Source organism: Mizuhopecten yessoensis, unplaced genomic scaffold (genome assembly GCF_002113885.1).
Source record: "Mizuhopecten yessoensis strain PY_sf001 unplaced genomic scaffold, ASM211388v2 scaffold6277, whole genome shotgun sequence".
Classification (NCBI taxonomy): Eukaryota; Metazoa; Mollusca; class Bivalvia; order Pectinida; family Pectinidae; genus Mizuhopecten; species Mizuhopecten yessoensis.
The window spans coordinates 277,095-304,179 of NW_018406469.1; the positions used below are offsets into that span (position 1 = coordinate 277,095).

General features: G+C 38.0%; 1 protein-coding gene across 3 annotated transcripts in view; it reads right to left on the reverse strand.

The window, feature by feature from the left end:
* LOC110451885 (cilia- and flagella-associated protein 54-like) overlaps nt 1-27,085 on the reverse strand; it is a 70,341-nt gene that overhangs the window by 10,558 nt on the left and 32,698 nt on the right. For 2 of the 3 annotated variants that reach the window (XM_021500113.1, XM_021500112.1), the window contains 30 exons: nt 26,866-26,931; nt 26,301-26,405; nt 26,023-26,120; nt 25,615-25,841; nt 25,310-25,491; nt 24,927-25,163; nt 24,410-24,639; nt 23,875-24,125; nt 23,290-23,442; nt 22,671-22,856; nt 22,355-22,442; nt 21,978-22,151; nt 21,469-21,535; nt 20,755-20,955; nt 20,213-20,476; nt 19,395-19,546; nt 18,665-18,721; nt 12,490-12,626; nt 11,802-11,969; nt 11,224-11,404; nt 10,973-10,993; nt 8,835-8,855; nt 6,396-6,598; nt 5,765-5,943; nt 5,305-5,484; nt 4,970-5,148; nt 4,198-4,322; nt 3,483-3,591; nt 2,877-3,033; nt 1,157-1,183 (listed from right to left, as the gene is read on the reverse strand). In XM_021500113.1, the coding sequence (XP_021355788.1) occupies nt 1,157-1,183; nt 2,877-3,033; nt 3,483-3,591; nt 4,198-4,322; nt 4,970-5,148; nt 5,305-5,484; nt 5,765-5,943; nt 6,396-6,598; nt 8,835-8,855; nt 10,973-10,993; nt 11,224-11,404; nt 11,802-11,969; nt 12,490-12,626; nt 18,665-18,721; nt 19,395-19,546; nt 20,213-20,476; nt 20,755-20,955; nt 21,469-21,535; nt 21,978-22,151; nt 22,355-22,442; nt 22,671-22,856; nt 23,290-23,442; nt 23,875-24,125; nt 24,410-24,639; nt 24,927-25,163; nt 25,310-25,491; nt 25,615-25,841; nt 26,023-26,120; nt 26,301-26,405; nt 26,866-26,931 (4,425 nt within the window). Of the gene's footprint in view, nt 1-1,156; nt 1,184-2,560; nt 2,585-2,876; nt 3,034-3,482; nt 3,592-4,197; nt 4,323-4,969; nt 5,149-5,304; nt 5,485-5,764; nt 5,944-6,395; nt 6,599-8,834; nt 8,856-10,972; nt 10,994-11,223; nt 11,405-11,801; nt 11,970-12,489; nt 12,627-18,664; nt 18,722-19,394; nt 19,547-20,212; nt 20,477-20,754; nt 20,956-21,468; nt 21,536-21,977; nt 22,152-22,354; nt 22,443-22,670; nt 22,857-23,289; nt 23,443-23,874; nt 24,126-24,409; nt 24,640-24,926; nt 25,164-25,309; nt 25,492-25,614; nt 25,842-26,022; nt 26,121-26,300; nt 26,406-26,865; nt 26,932-27,085 lie in introns of all 3 variants that reach the window. The other variant, XM_021500111.1, reaches the window with a different exon arrangement.

The window sequence follows — 27,085 nt, forward strand, 5'->3', positions numbered from 1 at the left end:
ATAGCCACATTTCCACGGACAACATAAATATATGACAGTATAGCCACATTTTCATGAACAACATGACATTATAGCCACACTTTCATGAACAACATGACTTTATAGCACACTTTCATGAACAACATGTTATTATATATAGCCACACTTCCATGAACAACATGACATTATATATAGCCACACTTCCATGAACAACATGACATTATATAATAGCCATATTCCACGAACAACATAAATATATGACAGTATAGCCACACTTTCATGAACAACATGAAATTATAGCCACACTTCCATGAACAACATGACTTTATAGCCACACTTCCATGAACAACATGACATTATAGCCACACTTCCATGAACAACATGACATTATATAATAGCCATATTCCACGAACAACATAAATATATGACAGTATAGCCACACTTTCATGAACAACATGACATTATAGCCACATTTCCACGAACAACATATATATATGACATTATAGCCACACTTTATGAACAGTATACATATGACATTTAGCCACACTTCCATGAACAACATGACATTATAGCCACACTTCCATGAACCTGACATTATAGCCACACTTCCATGAACAACATGACATTATATATAGCCACACTTCCATGAACAACATGACATTATAGCCACATTTCCACGAACAACATATATATATGACATTATAGCCACACTTCATGAACAGTATACATATGACATTATAGCCACACTTTTATGAACAGTATACATATTATATCCAGGCCTATAGGTATGAGTTGTCTCCTGTAATGTAAAGCTTTAACAACAACAACACATACTGGACACACATATTAATACTAAATCAAGGACACACCCTGGTCAGACATCTCACATAATTATATCAATTAGTTTTGACCGTTTCATCGACCAAAAATCCTCAAATTACAGTGACAAATCTTTTCTCTTTAACAACCCTTTGACTACCCTTACATGCCTTTTTTCATACTTTACACAGTTAAAGATCATGAGAAAGATATGTGAAAACATTCTCGGGAAGATGCTTCATACACATAAGTGCTGACCAGGGAGCCTCCTTAAAACATGGGTATAAACAATATAACATTAACATGGATGGTGAAATAGTAAGACATAAACTGAACAATATATCTGGAAAGTGCTCACCGGAGAATTTTCCTGTTTTGCCGATGACTGGAATGGATATACAGACTTGTGGGTTTTGTGATGGTTAGATCTATACAATGTTATGTAGGTAAATTTGTTTGTTCATGGTAATTCCTAAACATAAACCCTTACACACAATCTCTATCACTGAGGGAACGCTCAGGGTCATGTAAATTGTTAATGGCCGTGAAATCATGCATTCAACAACACTGTGTTGAGGGTCAAGGTCACATAATGAGTTAAGTGCTTTTTACAATAAAGGCACAATTTGTTTGATGAATGTTACACCATAATTGATTGGATGGTTTACAGATGTTAAATGATCAATGATTGGATCATTTTCAGATGGAACAACATCAATGATTGGATAGTTTGTAAATGTAACATCATCAAGGATTGGACTTTTTATAGATGTACACCATCAATGATTTTACTATTTATAGATGTAAACACCATCAATGATTGGACATTTTATAGATGAAACACCATTAATGATAGGACTATTTATAGATGTAACACCATCAATGATTGGAATGTTTAAAGATGTAACACCATCAATGATTGGACTGTTTAAAGATGTAACACAATCAATGATTGGACTGTTTAAAGATGTAACACCATCAATGATTGGACTATTTATAGATGTAACACCATCAATGATTGGATTATTTATAGATGTAACACCATCATTGATTGGACTGTTTATAGATGTAACACCATCAATGATTGGACTATTTATAGATGTAACTCCATCTATGATTGAACCATTTATAGGTATTAATGACACAGTGAAAGTCTAACATAAAACAGGTGATAAAATGAATCCTTCAAAATGCACATTTTAAACATACAGGGTGGTCACTCGGTCACTCTTCACTGACTGTTACTTACCATCCACCTGAGTACAGATTTCTACCGTAGATAAGGGGTTGACCATTAATGGAATGACTTAAACTCCTAACCATGCACAATTACACACAGCAGATGATATCAAGTATTACTGTTAAGTTTGATGAAAATAAAATCACAAAACTCTTAAAATGTCACAATTATTACTGAAGGTTGTCAAAAATCAGAAGGAAAAAGAATTGAAACCTATAACCAAAAAAATAAATCCATGATAAATTAGGTTGTAATAGTGTCAAAAATTTGGAGTGCAAAATTATTTAAGCAGGTGCATGTACACTAAGTATATTCTTTGTAAAGGAAAAAAACTAACAGTTTATGTAAGTGCTGATAGAATCTAAACGTTTAACCACAGGGGAGCCTAGACATTCCAATGATAAGCTTTACCCAGGGAATCTAGGTGAGGAATTCTGGGAGGACTAGTTATCATAGGGTGACTACTGACTGTATCATGTCTACATGGATGTTAGTTACTAGCCTACATAGAGCTAGTCTCACCTGTTGTTTGCCTTTAGTCTTAGTCTGACGTAAAACATACAACACAAATCAATTCATTTTAACAAAATATGTGGATTTTTTTCCTTTATCATCCTTGTTTTATTTCAAAACTTGTAATTTCATATTTCTTCTTTACATTGACTTCTATAAATCTTAATATCAAAAATGAGAAAATGAGAAAATTCACTTTATTTTGATTGTAAATCAATTCAAGAAGCGATCTGTTCCTAACTAAACATTGTGCAATGCCTCCTGGACCCCTAACTAAACATTGTGCAATGCCTCCCGGACCCCTATGTCTGTGTGAGTTATCTACCTTGCTTCTGAGTTTTCTCTTGGCAGCGGCCTGCTTGGCTGCAGCGTCTTCCCCAGAGTCGGCCACAAACTCCAGTGTACTGTTCTCCTTGATGAGGACCATACCAACGCTGTGGAGGTAGACCTGAGCAAGCTCCAGGTAGCCCTGTCGCATCAGTCTGACAACACACGTCAACATTATCATTTACAACAACAAAAGTCAACATACTCAGCCATGGCAACAAAGGTCATCATACTCAGCCATGGCAACAAAGGTCAACATACTCACCATGGCATCACTCAACAATGACAACACAAGTTAACATAGCTGGACCATGACAACAAAGGTCAACATTATCATTTACAACAGCATAAGTCAACATACTCAGCCATGGCAACAAAGGTCAACCTTGACAATACAGGTCAACATAGTCTTACTACACAGCCATGACCACATATAGCTCAATATGTCTTTAAAAGGCAAATTTATTTCCAATTCTTTATATCATCATTTTTTTTTTATTCACAACACCTTCTAGTATAGCGATTTATATTCTAAATTTCTTTTAATTTCTAGCATGATATTTTGTTTTGTCCTAAATCAATGACAATATTTGCTGGTACCTACCCTAAATCATGGTCAGTTGAGAAGCTGATTTTGATGGAGTCAATCAATGTCTCAGCTGCTTTTCTGTGGTTAAACTTGCCCATGTATACCAGCATCCTCTGGACTTTACCTAGAGAATTAAAGCAAGAGAGGTACAGATCGTATAACCATATACATGGCAGTGTTGTCTGTGATTTAGTTATTCAATGAAATCTGATTGATCACAGTGACCAACTACAAACACATTATTGGTTCTGCCTACCTAAGTTGAAGAGTATCTCAGTGACCTACTTTAGAAAAACCAATCAATAACACTAATATAACTGGAGCAGAATAACAAAAACCTACATTAAAGAGGGCGTAGTCATGAATGCATCACTTAACTAAAATACATTGCTGGTGACACACATACAATTGAAACATGATCACAGTGACCTACATTTGACATGTTGGTTATGCTTACCTTACTCGACTGGCACAGGGTCTTAGCAACCTACTTTCAACTTATGTGTGTGCCATTTACATAGCTAAAACAGTAATCTTCTTTAGACAACGTGGGGGACATAGACACTCTAGAACATATTGATCTTATTTTAGGTACATTTTAGGGTGACACTTACTCGGCTGTAAGAGGATCACTGTGACCTACTTTAGTCACCTTTAGGAAGATAACTACCAAGTGGTAATTAACAAGGTCACTGTGACCTACTTTAGACCCCTTTAGGGTAACACCTACCAAGTTGGAGTAAGATCTCAGCCTCTAGGTTGGCCTCCCTCATCACTGCCACTTGAGACAGCTCCCGAGCAGTGGTCAGTACCCCCAGGGCGTGGGTCCAGGTAACCACAGGGTCATTGTCAGTTCTGTAACATACATAGTCAGTGTTATCTATAACATACAGCAACACAATGGCCAGGTGGTGCAGTGAATAGCACTCTCACCTTTCACCCGGACAGCAGGGATTTGATTACCTGATCTGATGTGAAAATGTTTGGGGTCAATGTTATCTATAATGGTCATCTATCTCCGTTAACTACAAAACATTATAAACAAACAGATAAAGTAAAATGTTATGTTTGCAAATGATTATTGAAATCAACTTTTATGTAACTTAATAAGGCTGTGATAAGTAAATTCCTGTCACCGTTTTCTACCTACCCTCCACAGATGTTTACTGTGATCAGAGAATGTTTTCTACCTTCCTTCCACGAATGTTTACTGTGATCAGAGAATGTTTTCTACCTACCCTCTATGGATGTTTACTGTGATCAGAGAATGTTTTCTACCTACCCTCTATGGATGTTTACTGTGATCAGAGAACGTTTTCTACCTACCCTCTATGGATGTTTACTGTGATCGGAAAATGTTTACTACGTACCCTCCACGGATGTTTACTGTGATCGGAGAACGTTTTCTATCTACCCTCTACGGATGTTTACTGTGATCGGAGAATGTTTTCTACGTACCCTCCACGGATGTTTACTGTGATCGAAGAATGTTTTCTACGTACCCTCCACGAATGTACTTGGCAGCATTACGTGCCATAGCGTGGCCCACTCTCAACTTGATCTGGGCTAGGCGCAGCACATGTGGGAGGTAGATGTTCCGCATGGGACCTACAGGAGCAGAGAAGTGGGACTTCTCTCCCTTAGGGTAGTAGTGTTCAATCTTCTCCCCAAGGTCCTCCATCTGTAACATGAGTTAGAACCAATCATCTTACATTGTTAGAGAAGTCAAGAAAGGCCTGAATTAATACAATGATGGTTTAGATATATCTTGCAATGCCTCTAAATAAGAAGTTATTGTATGATGAACACTGATCCTGTCTGGAGTAAGTTCTCATACCTGTTGTAATATAATATTCTGTGCTGTCAGGTACTGGTTCAGTGTCTTTTCTGTAAACACAGCACTCTCATCCTCTCTCTCCACGGCATCAATGTCTGTCTTCAGGACAATAGCCATGGCATACAGCTGCTCAGAAGGAACTGATCGCTTAGGGATCTTCTCGAGCAGTCCTATCACATCCTGTAATGTAAACAGTTACAGAACCATTAAACCTTTGGAGCAGAACCATATAGACTAGTACATGAGTATCATATTGCCAAAATTAGATGAAGTAATGGAGAAATTGACCACTCGGCAAAACCATAAAATTTGGATCTCCTGATATTTCCATTTTATTTTTATCTAAGACCTTGCACTCACCTTTAATTTGGCCACTGCAAAATCAGTTTCTTATTAAACTTTAACAATCCTCCCTATTCACTAGGATTCATCACATCCCAGACCCTATAGATAGACCTACCTTGACCAGAGAGGCAGTGTGCTCCAGACTCTTGCCCTCTATGATGTTGAGGAAGGCCCCTGACATCAGGAAGTCTGCCTGGGTCTCATTGTCCCCACAAGCTTCAGCCTCACTCAGACCCTCAACACAGTACTGGCGACAATCGGCAAGCTCCTGGAGGACTTTGATATCTGGATCAACTGAATAAAACATACAACCGATTCTGATCACTGACCTTTGACACGGACCAAACAGAGAATTAGAACTTGGTATCGCTATAGTTGAAATCACTCTGAATGACACCAAGCATATCAATTCATCCTTTAAGCATAAGTTAAACTAAACAAAGGATATTTTTATATCCTGACAGTGGATATCATGGTACCTTTTTTAAAATACTGATATTATCTTATTCAAGATATCTGTTCAAATATGCATATTAAGAAATATAATTGCACCCATGAGTGTGTACAGTGAAGAGGAAATTCTCCTCAGAATAAAGACTTCTGTCTTTTATTGGGAATGATTGTGTATACATTATCTACGTTAAGACATTAAGCTGGCTAATTATATATTATCACAAGAGATTGATAAATAGAAAAAGATAAAAGGTTCATATCTCATATCCACGTCAACAGTGCAGGCTCTCTACCTTTCATTTGTCCGAGGCCGCCAACCTGCAGCATGAGACACTTCACCAGTGCCTGGCGACAGTCAAGCCAAAGACGGGCATCAAGACGCGACCGACTCTGGAAGTTTTGGAACTGGAACTGGTTTGTTTCCGGAGACACAATCTTCACATCCTCCGCGTAGTGGATTCTGCGTGAACTGTTCTGACCCTTCAGGGACGAGGGCCTGACAAAAGAGATACACCAGTGTAACACAGGGACATATAGGGACAATAAAACATGGCTCACTGATATCACTCAGAACAACTCAAATACTTCTCACTAGTATCAGCATGCATCATTTTCACAGTCCTGTCACCTCAGCATAATGTGTAAGTACAATAATAAGAAACAAGAGTAACATAATTTACACTTCGAAATATCTATTTTGAAATAATTTGAACAATCTACTCCTCAGAACTACTTTATCACAGAATTTTGTATTGTACCATATATTAATGTAACCTTTCCAACAAAATACTTGAACTATACTCTATACATTTCAAGTTTTTAAAACACTCAGAACAAAATTTGCATCCTTAAATATGGACATCTGTTTATTATGTTAACAGCAAACTTACCTTAGACTGTTAATTTTAATCAAATAAAAGATTATAATACTTTAGAAAAAACAAAATTTGATATTTCCAACTGTTTATCTACAACTGAATAAGCATGAACAAGGTTTAATTCCACCTTTGTCCATGGTCTTTTCTGTAAGTAAGAAACAACAGAAGTATATGTGCATGATGAAGACATGAAAAAGGAAGCTTTGAAATCAGCTAATTATATCATTAATGAAACGGAGACAAACAGAGAAAGACAGACAAATGTGGAATCGAGGACGCTGACATATATAGGACAGTGCGTCAGGAACACAGACAGAAACAATCAAAGACAGATAGAATGGAAGAGAAGGAAAGGCATTGACATCTATTGGACTGTAGAACAGATATATACAGACACATGGATAGAGAGACAGACACAAAGGACATTACTACAGAGATAGTCTGAAACAGACACAGGGACAGACAAAGATGGATGCTGATATAGGACATTATTACAGAGATAGTCTGAAACAGACACAGGGACAGACAAAGATGGATGCTGATATAGGACATTACTACAGAGATAGACAGAAACAGTCACATGGACAGACAAAGATGGATGCTGATATAGGACATTACTACAGAGATAGACAGAAACAGTCACATGGACAGACAAAGATAGATGCTGATATAGGACATTATTACAGAGATAGACGGTCGGACAGACAGGTTTAGCCTGCCTTCACCGTAGCTATCACTCATAATCAACAGCTTTAGCCTGCCTTCACCATAGCTATCACTCATACTCAACAGGTTTAGCCTTCCCTCACCGTAGCTATCACTCATACTCAACAGGTTTAGCCAGCCCTCACCATAGCTATCACTCATACTCAACAGGTTTAGCCTGCCCTCACCATAGCTATCACTCATACTCAACAGGTTTAGCCTGCCTTCACCATAGCCTCCTTCATTCAACACCACACCTTCACCAGAGGCCCAAACATCAAATGTAACAGGTATAGGGAGTTTTAGGATATATACAAGACATATAATTCATTGTTGGATTAAATACAGACCTGAGTATTTAGAAAATGTTTGAAGTGAATTTATGGTAATAAAAAGGAAGGTAACAATACATGTATTTGTTACATAAATACCAGTCAGGTTTTAAACACAGGGAACAAGTGGAGCTACAATAAACATATATGTAATATACTCGGGTTGGGGGTGAGGGTGGGGTGGTGTAGGTGATTAAGGGTAGAGTTAAAATATATGTATATGGTACATACAAGTTACAAATAAATACAAGGAAATGGGTAAACATACAAATATAAGTAACAAAATGGGGTGAATTTAGGGTAGAATTATGTTATACGTACTATGTAATACACAGGGGAATTACAATATATACATATACAATGCATATAATACACTCGGGGAAGGGATAGGGTATGGTAATGATAACAGTAAACACTAAACATCTGTCAAACATGCAAGTGAGATCTGTGAAATATGAATTTCTAAATCAGCTTGATTTTAACCAAACTCTTTCCATTTTTCCATTTTTGTTTTTATTTTTCTACTTGTTGAAAAAAAAAATGAAACAATTTTGCATTTTTGCAAAAGAAAACAATCTTTCGTGTTTCAAGATAAAATTATGGAAGTTGACAGTCTATTCACAGCATGGTGACATATTATTTGTTTGTAATTATTAAGTAATAGTTAACCGTAACCATGGCAACAACATGCAGGGACAAATTTAACTCAAAAACAGTTTCTGGAGTCCATGACTGTCACACGGGGACAAATGTAACTCGGGTAATACAAATTAAGTATACAGTTGGAGTCCACAACCTCTGGACACACGTAACTTACTTTTGGCGATCCCGTGTGTGACTAAAACACGAAATGTCGCATAATGAAAGACAGAAGAAATGATGAACAAAGCAGAAAGAATGGTGATGTAGTCAGTACGAAACAGTGATTCATACAAAGTAACAGACAAAACATATTCAAGGCAACTAAAGGTGGGCCTTTACTGTGACATTCTATGATACGAAGTAAAACTAGGGGTGGGCCTTTACTGTGACATTCTAATGATACGAAGTAAAACTAGGGGTGGGCCTTTACTGTGACTTTAGGGGTGGGCCTTTACTGTGACATTCTATTGATACAAAGTAAAACTAGGGGTGGGCCTTTACTGTGACATTCTAATGATACAAAGTTAAACTAAAGGTGGGCCTTTACTGTGACATTCTAATAATACGAAGTAAAACTAGGGGTAGGCCTTTACTGTGACATTCTATTGATACAAAGTAAAACTAGGGGTGGGCGTTTACTGTGACATTCTATTGATACAAAGTTAAACTTAAGGTGGGCCTTTACTGTGACATTCTAATGATACAAAGTAAAACTAGGGGTGGGCCTTTACTGTGACATTCTATTGATACAAAGTTAAACTTAAGGTGGGCCTTTACTGTGACATTCTAATGATACAAAGTTAAACTAAAGGTGGGCCTTTACTGTGACATTCTAATAATACGAAGTAAAACTAGGGGTGGGCCTTTACTGTGACATTCTATTGATACAAAGTAAAACTAGGAGTGGGCCTTTACTGTGACATTCTATTGATACAAAGTGAAACTAAAGGTGGGCCTTTACTGTGACATTCTAATGATACAAAGTTAAACTAAAGGTGGGCCTTTACTGTGACATTCTATTGATATGAAGTAAAACTAGGGGTGGGCCGTTACTGTGACATTCTATTGATATGAAGTAAAACTAGGGTTGGGCCGTTACTGTGACATTCTATTGATACAAAAATAAACTAAAGGTGGGCCTTTACTGTGACATTCTATTGATGCGAAGTAAAACTAGGGGTAGGCCGTTACTGTGACTTTCTATTGATGCGAAGTAAAACTAGGGGTGGGCCTTTACTGTGACATTCTATTGATGCGAAGTAAAACTAGGGGTGGGCCTTTACTGTGACATTCTATTGATGCGAAGTAAAACTAGGGGTGGGCTGTTACTGTGACTTTCTAATGATACAAAGTTTAACTCAAGGTGGGCCTTTATTGTGACTTTCTAATAATACGAAGTAAAACTAAAAGTGGGCCTTTACTGTGACATTCTAATAATACGAAGTAAAACTAGGGGTGGGCCTTTACTGTGACTTTCTAATAATACGAAGTAAAACTAAAGGTGGGCCTTTACTGTGACATTCTAATAATACAAAGTAAAACTAGGGGTGGGCCTTTACTGTGACATTCTATTGATACAAAGTAAAACTAGGGGTGGGCCTTTACTGTGACTTTCTAATAATACGAAGTAAAACTAAAGGTGGGCCTTTACTGTGACATTCTAATGATAAGAAGTTAAACTAGGGGTGGGCCTTTACTGTGACATTCTATTGATACAAAGTAAAACTAGGGGTGGGCCTTTACTGTGAGACAATACCACTCTTAATCCAATATGAGAGAAACTCATTAAAATATAAAGGAAATCTGGGTTTAATCTACAAAAGTGTATAACTACCAAAGATATATATATCTATAATTAATTTTCATTACCGATGTATCTGTTGGTGGCCTAACACTAAGAAAGTACTGATTCATTGCTGTCAGATATAGTTTTACAACTAGATATTGACAGTCTAAAACAAGCTTATGCAGATGTGTGGGAGACCAGGTTGTAAAGGAGGCTAACTGTGAGCAGTAACACTCCACTAAAGAGTACTGTGGCAATCTCAAATGAGCAAATCATGTGATACCAAGGATGATGTATCTCATTATAAAGGCAAATACGTGTTATGTCCGTCTACAAAGTTTAGCATCACATAAGGGTTGATGTCAAGTTTGGATACACAGGAGGTTTCTCTTAGACAAAGGGTCTATTCAGAAGTGCTATGCAATGTTCTGTATGCATAAAAAAGAAGGATTAAAAAAAAAATGAACATAAAAAAGACTGTGCTCTACTCTACATACTGTGAGGTAAGGGGCCGTAACTCTAGTTACCTGTCTTGAGTTGTGTTTCCTCTGTAACAGTAATATAGCACATTTAACTCTAAAAAACAGTAACACTTTCTGAAAGTCCATTAGATATTTAAGTCAATTCTCCTGGTGTTCAAATACAAACTAGCAGTTAATTCACACTACTGTCTAAGAATTTATTGGTCAATTTTGTTTATACATTTACTGAACAGAACATTTCTCTAGCACTGCCACATACATGACAAAAGGTTTACAACAGACAATGTGTCACCTACCTCGGAGGATGGGGAACATCCTTTTTGGGTTTGAAGAGGTCAGATGACTTGAGAAGTTTGATGGATGACAGGACGATGCGAGCAGCCAGTGGAGCGTGCTGTTTCTGTCGCGCGATGGTGGCCTGTTGTAGCTTACACAACACCACCAGCTCTAGCTCAGCAGCAGGTAACTTCTCCAGCCCTACACATCAAATATACGTAATTATTAATGATAGAAGGAATCTGTTTGGCTTAAAACACCATGATCCAATTAAAGGAATCTGAAAGATTTGGAACTCAAGGAATCTAGTTGGCTAACAATACCAGGAATCTGATTCACTCAGATAAAAATGAATCTGATTATCTTATAATACAAAAAAGTAATAAGAAATCTGAAAGATGAAAATTACAAGATATTTGATTGGTTTACAATAAAAAAAAGACTGGTTTACAATACAACAGATATGATTGGCCTGACAATAAAGTGATAAAAAACAGGATTATTTTAAGCTAAATAAATTTCATCCAAATAACATTCACAGCATCGATCGTTTCTAAAGTTATAAACTGCAATAAAGTTAAGAATTTGTTATATATACCATTTTCAGCATGTTCAGCATTTTCTTGGATGACTTCTGCTATAGTGGACACCATCTGGTCAGCCACAGCTAGCAATGTGCCCTTGATGAGCTCCAGTGTCAGTGGTTTCTTACTGCTGGTAAAGCGTCGCTTGACTTGAGCGCTCTCCAAACTCTCCAGGTCGTCCTCTGTACAGCAGACAACAGACATAGCACAAGCTTTCTTCCATTTCTACGAATTGTTTTGTATCAATACATTATCACATTACTGATCACTGACTTTCTCCTAGAAAATCTTTCTTTGTCATGTTTTGTTTTTAAATTCTGGTAAATATTCTACCAGTATCAAATTTGCCCTTCTAATTTAATTTCTAATGTAAAATCATCAATTTTCGTTGGGACATTAATTTTCGTTTATTTCATGGATAACAAAAATCCACGAAATTAAATACGCCCACGAAAACATGAATTTGGTAAGATATAGACAGGGGAAAAATCAGAAATCAGCTAAATATAATGTCCTTGATACAGGCTAGTATAAATTGAAAACCACGAAATTTTAAACCCACGAAAATAAATGCTTCTCCAGTATTACGTAGGCTGAAAAAGGGGGAAATTAAACTGCAGCCAAAATTTTCCAGAATACAGTATTAATTTACGATTTGTTTTCTGAGTAATGTTCCAGATATGAATGTGAAGCTTTATTTACCAGCATCCTTGCGACTTTCGGCGGCTGACTTCGCTTTCTGTTGTTTGGATGTCATACTGTTGGTGCCTTTCAGGTTCTTGTTTTTTGTCATTGTACTCATAGTGTATGGTTTAAGTGACCCCTGCCCTTCAGGTACCCTACAAGTTAAACAGGTCATATAACTATAAAAACACAGTCTATGGTAGCCAATGGGAGGGAGTCAGAATATCAGTTCAAACTATCAAAAACCTGATAAACACTATGTACCAATTAACATGTAAAGTATGAGAAATGTAACACTCCACAAAATCATTTTACTGTCGCATCTTGAGAGATAATAAGTATGATAAGGCTGATCAAGCTCCTGTATGAAATTCCAAGGCTGGACCATTCTACTTACCAGTCAGCCCCCAGTTTTATGTACATTATTAGTTTTACACATAATATACATGGTACGATTCAAACATTCATGGAATCAGTTCCTGTCCTACGTACGATATGATGCTGGAAAAGTGTTACATTTAGGCTTTAACAGTGATAACAAACTAGAACACTTCAAATGAATTGAAAATGGCCATTTGTATTCAAAACGACATGTTTTTATTAAAACTTTACCTTTTAAAGTTTTTGTCCAATGTACTTAAAAGTCTTAGATGGGGTAAAGGTTTAACTTGTATTTACTCTAAGCTTTGCAAGGAACAAAAGATACATGTTTTACTCTGAGCTCCGATTGGCTCCGATTGATTACCAACAATTCTACCAGATCTCGAATAGCAATATATGGGGACTTTTCCTGTTCTGTGTTCTGGTAAGGATACTGCTAAACATTGCTACTCGATTGATTGATGGATTGATTGATAGGTTTTACGTTCGCTTCACTACCGAGTAGTTTGGTTATCCAGCAGACGAATCACATATTGCTACTTTTGGTTCTGACAGGGATATGATGGGGTACTTTAATTTTCATGCCTCTGTTTGATGTAAGGGGAATCTTTAATGTTCTAGGATTTAATAGATATGAAGGAACTTTTGATACATTTGGGTATGACAGGGATAAAATGGAACACTGTTACTGTTGACATGAATGGAAATAAGCGTGAACTTTGATCATCTTGACTCTGATAAGAGAACAGGTGAGTTTGCTACCACATACAAATCATTACAACAAATGTTACAATAAAATAAAAGTTTTCCCAATACATTATGTTCATCTATGCCTGAAATGTGAAAGTACATCTCTAATGTAATGTCAGTGGTTACTTCTCCAGTACACTATTGTGTACAGCTAATTCAAAACTTAAACTAGTACATTCAAAATGACCTGTAACATTTGCAAGTTCAGTGTAAACATATAAGAACATTTCATTTCTGAAAAAGAATGACTGGCAAAAACAGAGAAGTCAATGTGACAGGTCAGCTAAGTTGTATGTATCCATACTTGTACATAAGTATAGGTCAGCGTAGTTGTATGTACCATACCAGTACACAGATATAGGTCAGCTTAGTTGTATGTGCCCATAACAGTACACAGGTATAGGTCAGCTTAGTTGTATGTACCATACCAGTACACAGGTATCGGTCAGCTTAGTTGTATGTACCATACCAGTACCCGTATAGGTTGGCTTAGTTGTATGTACCATACCAGTACACAGATATAGCTCAGCTTAGTTGTATGTGCCCATAACAGTACACAGATATAGGTCAGCTTAGTTGTATGTGCCCATACCAGTACACAGATATAGGTCAGCTTAGTTGTATGTGCCCATACCAGTACACAGATATAGGTCAGCTTGGTTGTATGTACCCAGAACAGTACACAGGTATAGGTCAGCTTAGTTGTATGTGCCATACCAGTACACAGGTATAGGTCAGCTTAGGTGTATGTACCATACCAGTACACAGGTATAGGTCAGTTTAGTTGTATGTACCATACCAGTACACAGGTATAGCTCAGCTTAGTTGTATGTACCATACCAGTACACAGATATAGCTCAGCTTAGTTGTATGTGCCCATAACAGTACACAGATATAGGTCAGCTTAGTTGTATGTGCCCATACCAGTACACAGATATAGGTCAGCTTAGTTGTATGTGCCCATAACAGTACACAGATATAGGTCAGCTTAGTTGTATGTGCCCATACCAGTACACAGATATAGGTCAGCTTATATGAGAGATTACAGAAATGATGGGGAAACATAGGAAGAGATCAGTGAATGAAACAGTAGTTGTATGTACCCATAACAGTACACAGGTATAGGACAGCTTAGTTGTATGTACCCATAACAGTACACAGGTATAGGCCAGCTTAGTTGTATGTACCCATAACAGTACACAGGTATAGGTCAGCTTAGTTGTATGTGCCCATAACAGTACACAGATATAGGTCAGCTTGGTTGTATGTACCCATAACAGTACACAGGTATAGGTCAGCTTAGTTGTATGTGCCCATAACAGTACACATATAGGTCAGCTTAGTTGTATGTACCATAACAGTAAACAGGTATAGGTCAGCTTAGTTGTATGTAAGTTGTATGTACCATACCAGTACACAGTCATAGGTCAGCTTAGTTGTATGTACCATAACAGTACCCAGGTATAGGTCAGCTTAGTTGTATGTAAGTTGTATGTACCATACCAGTACACAGATATAGGTCAGCTTATATGAGAGATTACAGAAATGATGGGGAAACATAGGAAGAGATCAGTGAATGAAACAGTAGTTGTATGTACCCATAACAGTACACATATAGGTCGGCTTAGTTGTATGTACCCATAACAGTACATGTATAGGTCAGCTTGGTTGTATGTACCCATAGCAGTACACAGGTATAGGTCAGCTTAGTAGTATGTACCCATAACAGTACACAGGTATAGATCAGCTTAGTTGTATGTACCATACCAGTACATAGGTATAGGTCAGCTTAGTTGTATGTAAGTTGTATGTACCATACCAGTACACAGATATAGGTCAGCTTATATGAGAGATTACAGAAATGATGGGGAAACATAGGAAGAGATCAGTGAATGAAACAGTCATAACAGTACACAGGTATAGGTCAGCTTAGTTGTATGTACCCATAACAGTACATGTATAGGTCAGCTTAGTTGTATGTACCCATAACAGTACACATATAGGTCAGCTTAGTTGTATGTACCCATAACAGTACACAGGTATAGGGCAGCTTAGTAGTATGTACCCATAACAGTACATAGATATAGGTCAGCTTAGTCGTATGTACCATACCAGTACACGGGTATAGTTCAGCTTAGTTGTATGTACCCATAACATTACACAGGTATAGGTCAGCTTAGTTGTAAGTACCATACCAGTACACAGGTATAGGTCAGTTTAGTTGTATGTACCCATAACAGTACATGTATAGGGCAGCTTAGTTGTATGTACCATACCAGTAAACAGGTATAGGTCAGCTTAGTAGTATGTACCCATAACAGTACATAGATATAGGTCAGCTTAGTCGTATGTACCATACCAGTACACGGGTATAGGTCAGCTTAGTAGTATGTACCCTAGGTCAGCTTAGTTGTATGTACCCATACCAGTACACGAGTACACAGGTATAGGTCAGCTTAGTTGTATGTAACATACCAGTACACAGGTATAGGTCAGCTTAGTTGGATGTACCCATAACAGTACACAGGTATAGGTCAGTTTAGTTGTATGTACCCATAACAGTACACATATAGGTCGGCTTAGTTGTATGTACCCATAACAGTACACGGGTATAGGTCAGCTTAGTAGTATGTACACATAATTAGTTGTATGTACCATACCAGTACATAGGTATAGGTCAGCTTAGTTGTATGTAACATACCAGTACACAGGTATAGGTCAGCTTAGTAGTATGTACACATAACAGTACACAGGTATAGGTCAGCTTAGTTGTATGTACCCATACCAGTACACGGGTATAGGTCAGCTTAGTAGTATGTACCCATAACAGTACATAGATATAGGTCAGCTTAGTCGTATGTACCATACCAGTACACGGGTATAGGTCAGCTTAGTTGTATGTACCCATAACAGTACACAGATATAGGTCAGCTTAGTTGTATGTACCATACCAGTACACAGGCATAGGTCAGCTTAGTTGTATTTACCATACCAGTACACAGATATAGGTCAGCTTATATGAGAGATTACAGAAATGATGGGGAAACATAGGAAGAGATCAGTGAATGAAACAGTATACGATTGTTTCATGGCTAGTTGGGGAACAGTCAAAACTATCATCCCGAGGTAGGGGGAAGCCCTGGGGAAATGTTTGCCCGAGGCCGGTAGGCCAAGGGCAAACAGTTCCATAGGGCTTCCCCCTACCGAGAGATGGTAGTTTTGACTGTTCCCCAAATAGCATTGAAACAATTGTTTTATTACCAAATAAATATTAGTATCAATGATGCATGCAATGCCATTGCTTCAACACTGAGTCGTGGTCACCGAAACGCTTAAACGGGGCTTTCGAGGGGGGATTTCTGCGCATCTAATTCGAGCCGGGTAACAGTTTACTCTGACCTGGAAAACAGTTTTCACTGTTTCACCCCTACAGCCGAAATTGGACAAAAGCCAAGAAACAGTCAAAAATTACTAATTATAATATATATAAACTATTGGGTAACAATATAAATTGAAATGGAATTTAAACTGAATAATATAATGTAAGCATTGAAGACATTCCTGGGAATTGATGTGGGAGGTGGGGTATAAATAAGAAGATTTACAATAACTTACAGGAACTGATGGGAGAAGAAAGGTACAAATGGGGTATAGTATTTACTGCTGTTCGTAGGAATTGATGTATGTGTATGTAGGGGTATCAATGATAAGATTTACAGCCATTTACAGGAACCGTTGTTGGAGGAGGTGTATAAATGAGGATAGATAATTTCCGACTAAGAACCACAACCTGTCTCCATATACAAGGCCTAATACTAAACATGCATCCATATCTCATACTACAGGTAAATACAAAGTGTGTATTGATCAGTGGGTTGATTAGTACTGACTCATACTGGCATGCATTAACATTTAATGAATTTCAAGATGAGTAACTAATGTTTTCTGTGTAAGATATAGTACAAAGTTCACTTTAAACTGTAATCCTGACTTATTTGGTATAACTTAGTGACACTGCTATAGTTGTTAATGGTAAGTCTCTGACAAGGTAATTTAGACATTCTGTTACCTTATACATGCTGTCTACCAATAGCCATTCTGATTAGGCAGTTTACATTAATTCAACTGTAAGTGTTTATTACAGATTTTAAGGTAAATTCAGTAGGTTTTTTTAAATTATATTTGTAAGGTTATATATTGTTAACTGTTTTACGTTTTCAAGATGTATCTCCTTATATGTCTCTGTCTAAGTAAGCGTTTGCGCTTACTAACAAACAAGGAAAAGTAAACAATCACCATCCAAGATAGTGTCAAACTTCAATTTAATTATCAATAGAATGTAAAGAAACATAACTTCATACGAAAATAACCACAGATACAATACAATAAGTCAATCCCTGGGAAGTGCTTCATCATTGGGGAGACAATATTCTTAGATTCATGTTTCTCATATTACAACAGATAATATTTATTCTGTTATTATAATAATAAAATGACTGGAACTGAACCCACAGCTTGTGGTTGTCCCTGTGAAAGCCTTTAACAATCATTAATTATCAAAAGGATGAACAATTTGTAGACAAGATACTTTATCTTTAACCCTTCACCACTGTGCACCATAATGGACTCATCCAGATCAATGCATGGTAGAGTTTACAAAAGCTACATAGGGGTGAAAGGGTTAAGCAAATTGATTCAGTTTGTACAAAATTGCTCCTTTAGAAAATGAAGCACTCCGATGATTGGGATTTGGTTGGACGAGGGTTTAATTATATTTGCAAGGTTATATATTGTTAACTGTTTTACCTTTTCAAGATGTATCTCCTTATATGTCTCTGTCTAAGTAAGCGTTTGCGCTTACTAACAAACAAGGAAAAGTAAACAATCACCATCCAAGATAGTGTCAAACTTCAATTTAGTTATCAATAAAATATAAAGAAACATAGCTTCATACGGACACATACAGACAGTGCTACAGGAGAGAGGATGGGGAGGGAATGGGGCCATGCATGACTGATCCGACTATAAATATATACCAGTAAGCCATGCGTGCAATGTATACCTGACTTGCCTCACGTAGCGAGACACAAGTTTGCGCATAATGGTGGAAACATGGCAGCTGATGAGTGGGAAAAGAAAATGCAGCAATTTCATATTACACAGCGATCACAATACGTGATATATACATCCATACACGACATGATATATGTTATACAATATTGTTACTACCGTGTCGTACAGTACAACATATATTTAACAAACAATTATACTACCTACCATATCCACACAATATAATCTACTAAATGAATACTGTGACATACAATATGATCTACTAAGTATCATATCATACAATACAATCTACTAAATTCTGTGTCATTCAAAAAATAAAATACAATCTACTGAATAAAGTAATGGACAGACGGTGGCAATATTCCAAGACTTTTCTTAGATATACAACTGATTGTCACAATTCTTACCTCATATTTCTGACTCACCAAGCTATTCCAGGAAAACTTATGCTAATTCCCAAGAATTTAGCATTTTTTCACACATTAGTGATATCAACAATGTGTTCATTTTTTCAAGGGTTGTAGAAGAAATGAGCTTTTTTTAAATACAATTTTCATTAGTCCTGTGATTTGTTTCCTGGGACAGCTCAGCAAGCTGTGTAAAATGAGGCTAAGATCATGAAAAACGTCAGATATCTTGATCACAACCTTAAAAACGAAAGAAACAAATTAAGTGAAATTTATATATGTCAGACTGTACAGGTTATAACTAGGAATACTTACAACACATCCTCAATGACGGGGATGACAGGAATACTCTCCCCCAGGGACACAAAGAAGTGGGCCTGGACCAGCGCTAGGTGACAGGTCATGTGTGGACCGTACAGCGTGGCCAGACTAGAGGGAAGTCGTTTGTCTAGGAGGTTCTCCAGCAGCTGTTAAATGGAAGGAATGGTGTTACTTAACGATGGCAAGAATAACATCACAGGTATCTCACAAGGTTCAATGGTATTTCATGTTTAAAAAGTGTTACCTCATGAGTAAAATGAATACTTCGACATCTCACAAGGTTCAATGGTATTTCATATTGAAAAAGTATTACCTCACGAGTAAAATGAATACTTACACATCTCACAAGGTTCAATGGTATTTCATATTGAAAAAGTGTTACCTCACGAGTAAAATGAATACTTAGACATCTCACAAGGTTCAATGGTATTTCATATTGAAAAAGTATTACCTCACGAGTAAAATGAATACTTAAGACATCTCACAAGGTTCAATGGTATTTCTCATCAAAAAAGTGTTACCTCACAATTAATATGAATACATACAGATATCTCACAAGGAAAAGTCTACACAACCACTATCTGTTGTTAATACTGTTGCTTGGTAAATTATATCAGAAAGTAAAATCTGAGGCCAAATTGAATACAGAAATGTTAATGTTTGACAAATAAATAATATGCAAAATTGATTGGCTGTATGGTCAAATGTAATCAGGAGAATGTCCATTCAAATTGAAAAGTGAGAAAATTTGCTTTCAATTACAACTCAAGACAACTTATATCTTTTTTTTTACTGTGGCCCACAGGGCATACCTTCATGTTTGCTGGCTCTGTAATAGGCTTGGCTGTGTTGAACATCACAGGCTTCATCTTGGACTCCACCTGACGGAAGTTGCTATCGCCTGTATGTGGGAGTCGCTCCCCATGCAGAAGTCGCTGAAGTGTGATAATCGCCTCGGTGAACAGCGACATGTCTGTGAGGATCCGCACCTTCAAGATACGGCCATCAACACAACGCTGGAGGTCACGGCAAACAAAGGTCGTGAAGTGTAGGTACAGAGTCAGCAGTGGCAGCACCTGCATGGTAGATAAACAGGAATGAGACAAATGTGGATATGTTTGTGACAGTCTATATATGTACATCACAAAGGTCAGGCACCAGAAGGGTAAGATTCCTTCAGCAATGTGTACAATCTAAAATTTGTTATTTTTGTACACTTAAAAATAAAATTTACAACATGTGCTGGTTCTAAAAGCAGAAATTATAAAAAAACATCTTCTAAATGTCTTGTATGACCCTGAATCATTTTCCTTTTACAGTACTATAATTAACCATGTACTAAATAAGTCCTTACAAAGAGGTTATGTCTGCCTCTCGCCAGTTCTTCTGATGTCCAGCGTAGAGATGACACCAGTGTGCGTCCGTCCATCCGAAACTTGTCGGATAAGAGGTCAATGCCTGGGACAAGGTTTGTGACCTCACAACCCTCTCCGACCTCGTACATGGCATAGTCACGATCTGCAGTAGGGTGGGGTAGGGAGGATCGGAACAGGGCCTGTAGGGAGAATAAAACATCAACAATTGTTTATTTACAGACTATCAACAATGTAGGGAGAATTAAACTTCAATGACTGTATATTTACAGACTATCAACAATGTAGGGAGAATTAAACTTCAATAACAGTATATTTACAGACTATCAACAATGTAGGGAGAATTAAATGTCAACAACTGTTTATTTACAAGCTATCAACATACCAATTCCGAGACATAGTCCTTCCTTGTTTTCATACCTTCATATATACCATGATTTTAGATCTGTTTAGATGTTTGACATAAGTTACCCCACGCCGGGAGTCAAAAACACACATGCCAGCACACTCAGTTCAAACACTCTACACCTCACGTCCAAATGATAAAATGTTGAAACATTTCTCTCAACCAACATCACTTTAGTAGCTGTAGTAGTCAGTTTGCTGACTGACTAAGGATTTTGATAGACAATAATATTGGATTGTACAAAAAAAGAAATAAAATCTACATCAGTAGAGATATACAGCAGTGATACCTTGAAGAAGTACCCAGACAGGAAGCAGCACTCCATACGCAGACCAAGGTCCTGGGTCAGTATATACCTGTGGACAATTAACACAATAAGGTATAAGGTTTGGATATAATGTAGATATGATTACTGTGTACCGGGACATTTTCGCCCAGTCAAACTTTCGCCCTTCGGCCATCAACTCAGTTTTCGTCCAGTGTAAATTTAGCCCTCCACAAAAAAATTACTATGTATATTATACTGTCTACTATATTGGCTGTAATGATAGATTCGCCCTTGTTAAAGGGGGCTAAAAAGTCGAAAATTAAACTGAAGAGAAAATGTCCAGGTATACAGTATGTTTGTTTAATATTCATAAGAAACTCATTCTAAATACATGACACCGGCTTAGGGTAACCCAACATAATCTGATAAATGTTTGTATATACTTCCTAATCAATGTTTGAGATATATGTCCGAATCTGACAATGTGATCGCTGTGCCAAACTTGCCCCTATCAATCTGGTTCTACTTACTGAGCGATCTTTGAAGCAAGGACACCCCCAAGTACACATCCCCACAGACCACAGTGCTGCAGCATGTCCGAGCTGACATCGGTGCTGTTATCAAAGAGTTGGCGCCAGGTGTGGAGAGCATCGGAGGTGTTGAGGGTGTAGTCAAGGGACTCCGCCCACCACTGGTACGCCGACCTGTAACATATATATCACTACATAATAACTGTCATTAGAAGGAATCTACGTGGAAAATGGATCTGCTATAGAAACATATTGGTCTAGTATTTGGAAAGGAGCATATCGACTACGTACAACACAGGAATAATGACCTCAAGTCAGCATCTCTATCTCAATTAAGTCAGTCGTTGTGGTACCAATAGATTTCTGACTGTACGTACCTGATGTTGGAGGAGTGGTACTGGAGGTTACCCAGTTCATGCATTGCCTGGGCCGCTAGGCCTCGTTGGTTTTTGGCTATCAACATTTCTGAAAAATAAATAATTACTTGTTGTATATATATCAATTAATTTTTAGAATATTTTAAATTGTAAAACTCATAAATATTGAAATCAACATATTTTTCAAACACCCAATATAGCAATACAATTGGACCTATTCATTCATCAGTGTGTTTAAATGCTCTACTTGATTACAACAAAGAATTATTTCAGCTTTCATAGTTCAAGTTATAAACAGTTATTTGAAAGATCTTACCTATGGTCTTTTCATACGAGGAGATAACAGTGCCCAGCTGTGAGCGTGGCATGCATGAAGTCTGAACATCGTCAATATGTAGATATTCCTCACGACTGATGTCGAGGGGCATGGTAGGCTGGGGGCGTGCTGTGTTGGGGGTGAACTCCACCTTGGACACTTGTCGACTCAGGGGTAAGTCACTTGCTGTAAACAGTATATACAATTTTAAAATTTAAGTAGGACTAAAGGAGTGCCATGTTGGGGGTAAACTCGTCTTTGGACACTGGGGGCCTGTTCATGTATGCTGAACAACAAGTTTGTCAGTTTTAAAAAGTAACATTTTCAGGTATAAATCCTGTCAGACCTGTAAATATTTATGCAGGCCTAGCAAGGCTTTGTTAAGGCTCATCTGAAAGCAGCATCAGATTACTAGGTCCAACCACGAACAACTCTGGTCAAACTGGTTCAATCGTTTAATGCTACCTAGGTATCACCGGGTAATGTCTGCAACTGTTAACAGGAAACCATGAGTCAGGGGTTTATTAAGACAGGTGAGAGATTCCTTGGAAAGAGATTTGTGAAATAGGTTATAGATCAGCGAGACAGATAAAGAAGTTCAGAGACAAGTGTTACTTACAGTTCTGCTGTCCAGCCAGATAGAGGACCAGGAGTCGTCGGCTGTGTTGGAGGGCGTGGCATGTGTACTGGGACTTGTCAAACACTGTTCTCAGTACAGACAGACTGTGGGGTACGTCCAGGGGCACCGATACATTCCTCTTACCATCCTCACCTACAACGCCATATACCATACTTATAGAAACATCAAATAACAGATGCTGTTAAATCGTAACACAAGGCACATTTAGAGGACACCAGACAGGTTCTATATGAATACATGTACCATCTTGGAAGAACAAACTGGGTAAACAACATTCCTATCTACTTAACTAATTATACAGATTAATAAAAAAAACAATCTTAGAACTTTAAGCCTAAAAACAGAAAGCTGAGAACTGGTTCTGTTTAAAACACCTAGATTCCGCAAGATTCACTATTAGATTTCAAAGAAGCACTGCCAAGTGGCAGCATCAATGAGGACTCACTCAAGATATTCTACCTTACAGAATTGTGATGAGACATAAAAGTCATTATGAGGAGAAAATATATATTGAAACAAACGTACCAATTCAGATAGACATGATTTTTAAGAAGAAAGTTTTACTTGTGTAAGCGCCATGGCCGAGGGGGTCAATCTGTGCTCCGGGCTGTATGTTAGATGAGCGTAGCTTGTCACTGCTGACGACCAACTGGCTGTGTATGTATTTCTTGGCTGTGATAACGCCGTTCACCTGCTGCATGAGGAGTTTGATGTGTGACTGAGGTGGTACCTCCCCGCCCAGCTCATAGATCTGATCCTCAAGCTGTCTCTGGGCCTGAACCAATACCGGTATCACCTGCTCCGCATACCGGTCACTGTAACAGGACACATTTACTGGTTAACAGAATTTTTACAACTACAGGACTCCAAATAAATTCATTTTAGGAAAACTATGGCTATTATCCTGATTGTGTTTCCCTTGCTGAAATGTGTTAATTGCTAAACGTATTAAAAGTGAGGCGCTTGAATTAATCATTGGCAGTCCTTGTTAATAATAATAAGATATGTTCTAGATCTCATAAGCATTAAGTAGTTATCTTATTAAATAATAACATGTAAAGTAATTCTTAATGTGAAGTTAAACAAAAGAAATACTAACTTGGACAGAGCGCTGAACCTGAGAGCGATGTCTACCAGCTTTTCCCACTTCTGTTCATAGTACAACAGCTCCATGACTCTCATCACCAGTCTCCGTACCCAGCGCAAGTCACTGATGCTCAGGTTGTCTAGAGGATTCTCAAACTTCAGGTTGGCTCCTCCTTTTTCATCCTTGGCCTCCCCTGTCCATGACTCAAACAGTTCTCCGAGCTTACGGTTCTTCTTCCTCTCCTAAACATTCATAATGCCAATATTAAGCCAACTGTTCACACAGTATACATTTATCCTTTTATACCAAAAAAACATGATTGCAAACATTGACATGATGCATAAAAATCAACAATAAACATATACCAGTACTTATTGACCAATTAATTTCCTACAAAACTGTATAAATCCCTGATGCATGTCTATGTTATCTTTAAGTTTTCCACAAACAGTTTGATAGTTATCCTGTATGGCCAGATTAATTCCTACAGACAAACAGAATGCCTAGGCCAGGTCATGGTTACATCTACCTTATTGGCATGGGCCTCTAGATCCAGCTGGAACTGAGCAAGCATGTCCAGGACACAGTCCGCTGCCATGTAAAATGGCCTCCACACTAGACCGCGCAGCTGGTCAATGGACAGCAGACCGTCGTCCGTGTTGGGGTTCGGGGAGAAAGCTCGCAGGAGGGCAGTGTGGGCACAATTCCACAGTGACCGACATGCATTCTGTAATAATGTCCAGTGCTGACCTCTGTGGGCCAAATTCTGAAACAAAGTAAAAAAAAATACAATCAGTCTTTCATCTAATGTTTACTGAAATTGTGTCATTGTCCATCCCCAAGTCCAACTTATCATTTTCTTAGATATAGAAAAAATCTGAAGCACTTTCATTTCATACATCTCTAACTTACTATGGCCCTCCTGAAGTAGGTGAAGGTCCTATGGAGGGCCTCCTCTGTATCCTTGGATGATAGCATGATGTTGTCCATAGGTTTGGCTGTAGCCTTGGGCATGTTACTGACATCAGACCTGTATGTACGAGGCGTGTCCTCGGGCTCAGGCGGTATAAAGTACAGAGGGGGTGGGGCATTGCCTGAAACAATACAAGAGATTGTTAAATTTAGTCACTAAAACTTCCTTCAAAACATCAGCTTACCAAAATGTTTTAAATGAAACTGGTTTCCCTACAGAATTATTTCTAATCTGTTATCATTACCTGTTGCCATGGCTGCGGCGATTTCTATGCCGGTGGCAGTAGTGCGAGGACGTGCCTCCTGCTCATACCCAACATCCATGTTGTCCATGTCAGACTCGTCGAAACCCTGCCCGTTGTACCTCTGGCGTTTATTGTCCCCGCTCTTCCTCGTCGGTCCTCCCTCCCAGCCAACTACTAGAGTCCCTGCAGTTTCATACGTGAACCATTCCTGGTCTAGGAAGTTGGTCCTGAGAATGCACGGAAACACATTGATAAGAGATATGTAATTGAGTGGTTCAAATGACAAAACGTTACTATTCTCGTCATGAAAATGAAGCAAGCAAATAACGTAGAGCATAGAATGTAGCTAGTTATCAAATTTCACCGTAAGACATTTAGCGATCGTTGAAGGATTGTAGGTTACTATACCTGTACATGCTACTGCTGGAGGTGCCGAGAACCTTGTCTCGTGTTTCTAACTTGTGTAGGAATGAGGAGAAGTGACTCAATCCCTGGATTAACGTCAGCTGTAAACAAAGATTAACATATTAAGTCACACCATCCTGACAACTGATATACTAACACACCGTTCCTACGACTGATATACAAACACACCGTCCCGAAAACTGATATACAAACATGGATTCATGAGATGTTACACTTTTTCTTACAACCGTTAATAAATCTATCGCATCAAGTTTACTTACCTGACATCTCCATGGTAACTCATCAATACAGAGTTTGCGCAGACGCCTTCGTCTTAACCACTGTTTGAACATGTCGGGCAGGTGGGCCGTGAACTTTTCGATCGCCTACAACACAGAGAATTGATAAAACAATTAGTAACAACCATCATCATTCAGACCCCAGATAACATGTAACACTGTTTGTTCCTTTTTCCTGGTACTCTCAGTCATTTCCCTACCACAAAGGAATAACATGTCCGTAGAAATAATGACAACTTCATCACTAATATATACAACAGTTTACTGGTACATGTATCTGGAAATTTCTGCTGCAGTTTAATTTTTGCCATTTCCGACCACCGTATAGTAATTAGGGCAAGTTTATCATTACAGAGAACATTAGTAAACAACATCAAATGCATAGTAATTAAATGTGAAGGGCAAAATTAATACTGGGCAAAGGGATTATTCTGGCGAAGGGCCAAGTTTTACTTGGCACAAATGTCCAGGCATACAGTGTACTAAGAAAAAAGTACATCCCAAATATACAACACTGATGTGATTGTATGGCTGGCTGAGAACACACCTTGAGTTCTGCTTCCTCCTGGGCTTGTCTCGCAGCTTCAGTCATGTTGGGGTTAACTTGGAGGGGCTGAAAATAATATCACCTTACATTAGTAACAGCAGTAAGACAAAGGACAGGTATACGTAGCCAGCAATAACACTGTTATCTTTATCTAGTTTCAAACCAATGATCCATTTACATTTACAAACCCTCCATCACTAATCAACTTTATTCACCAATG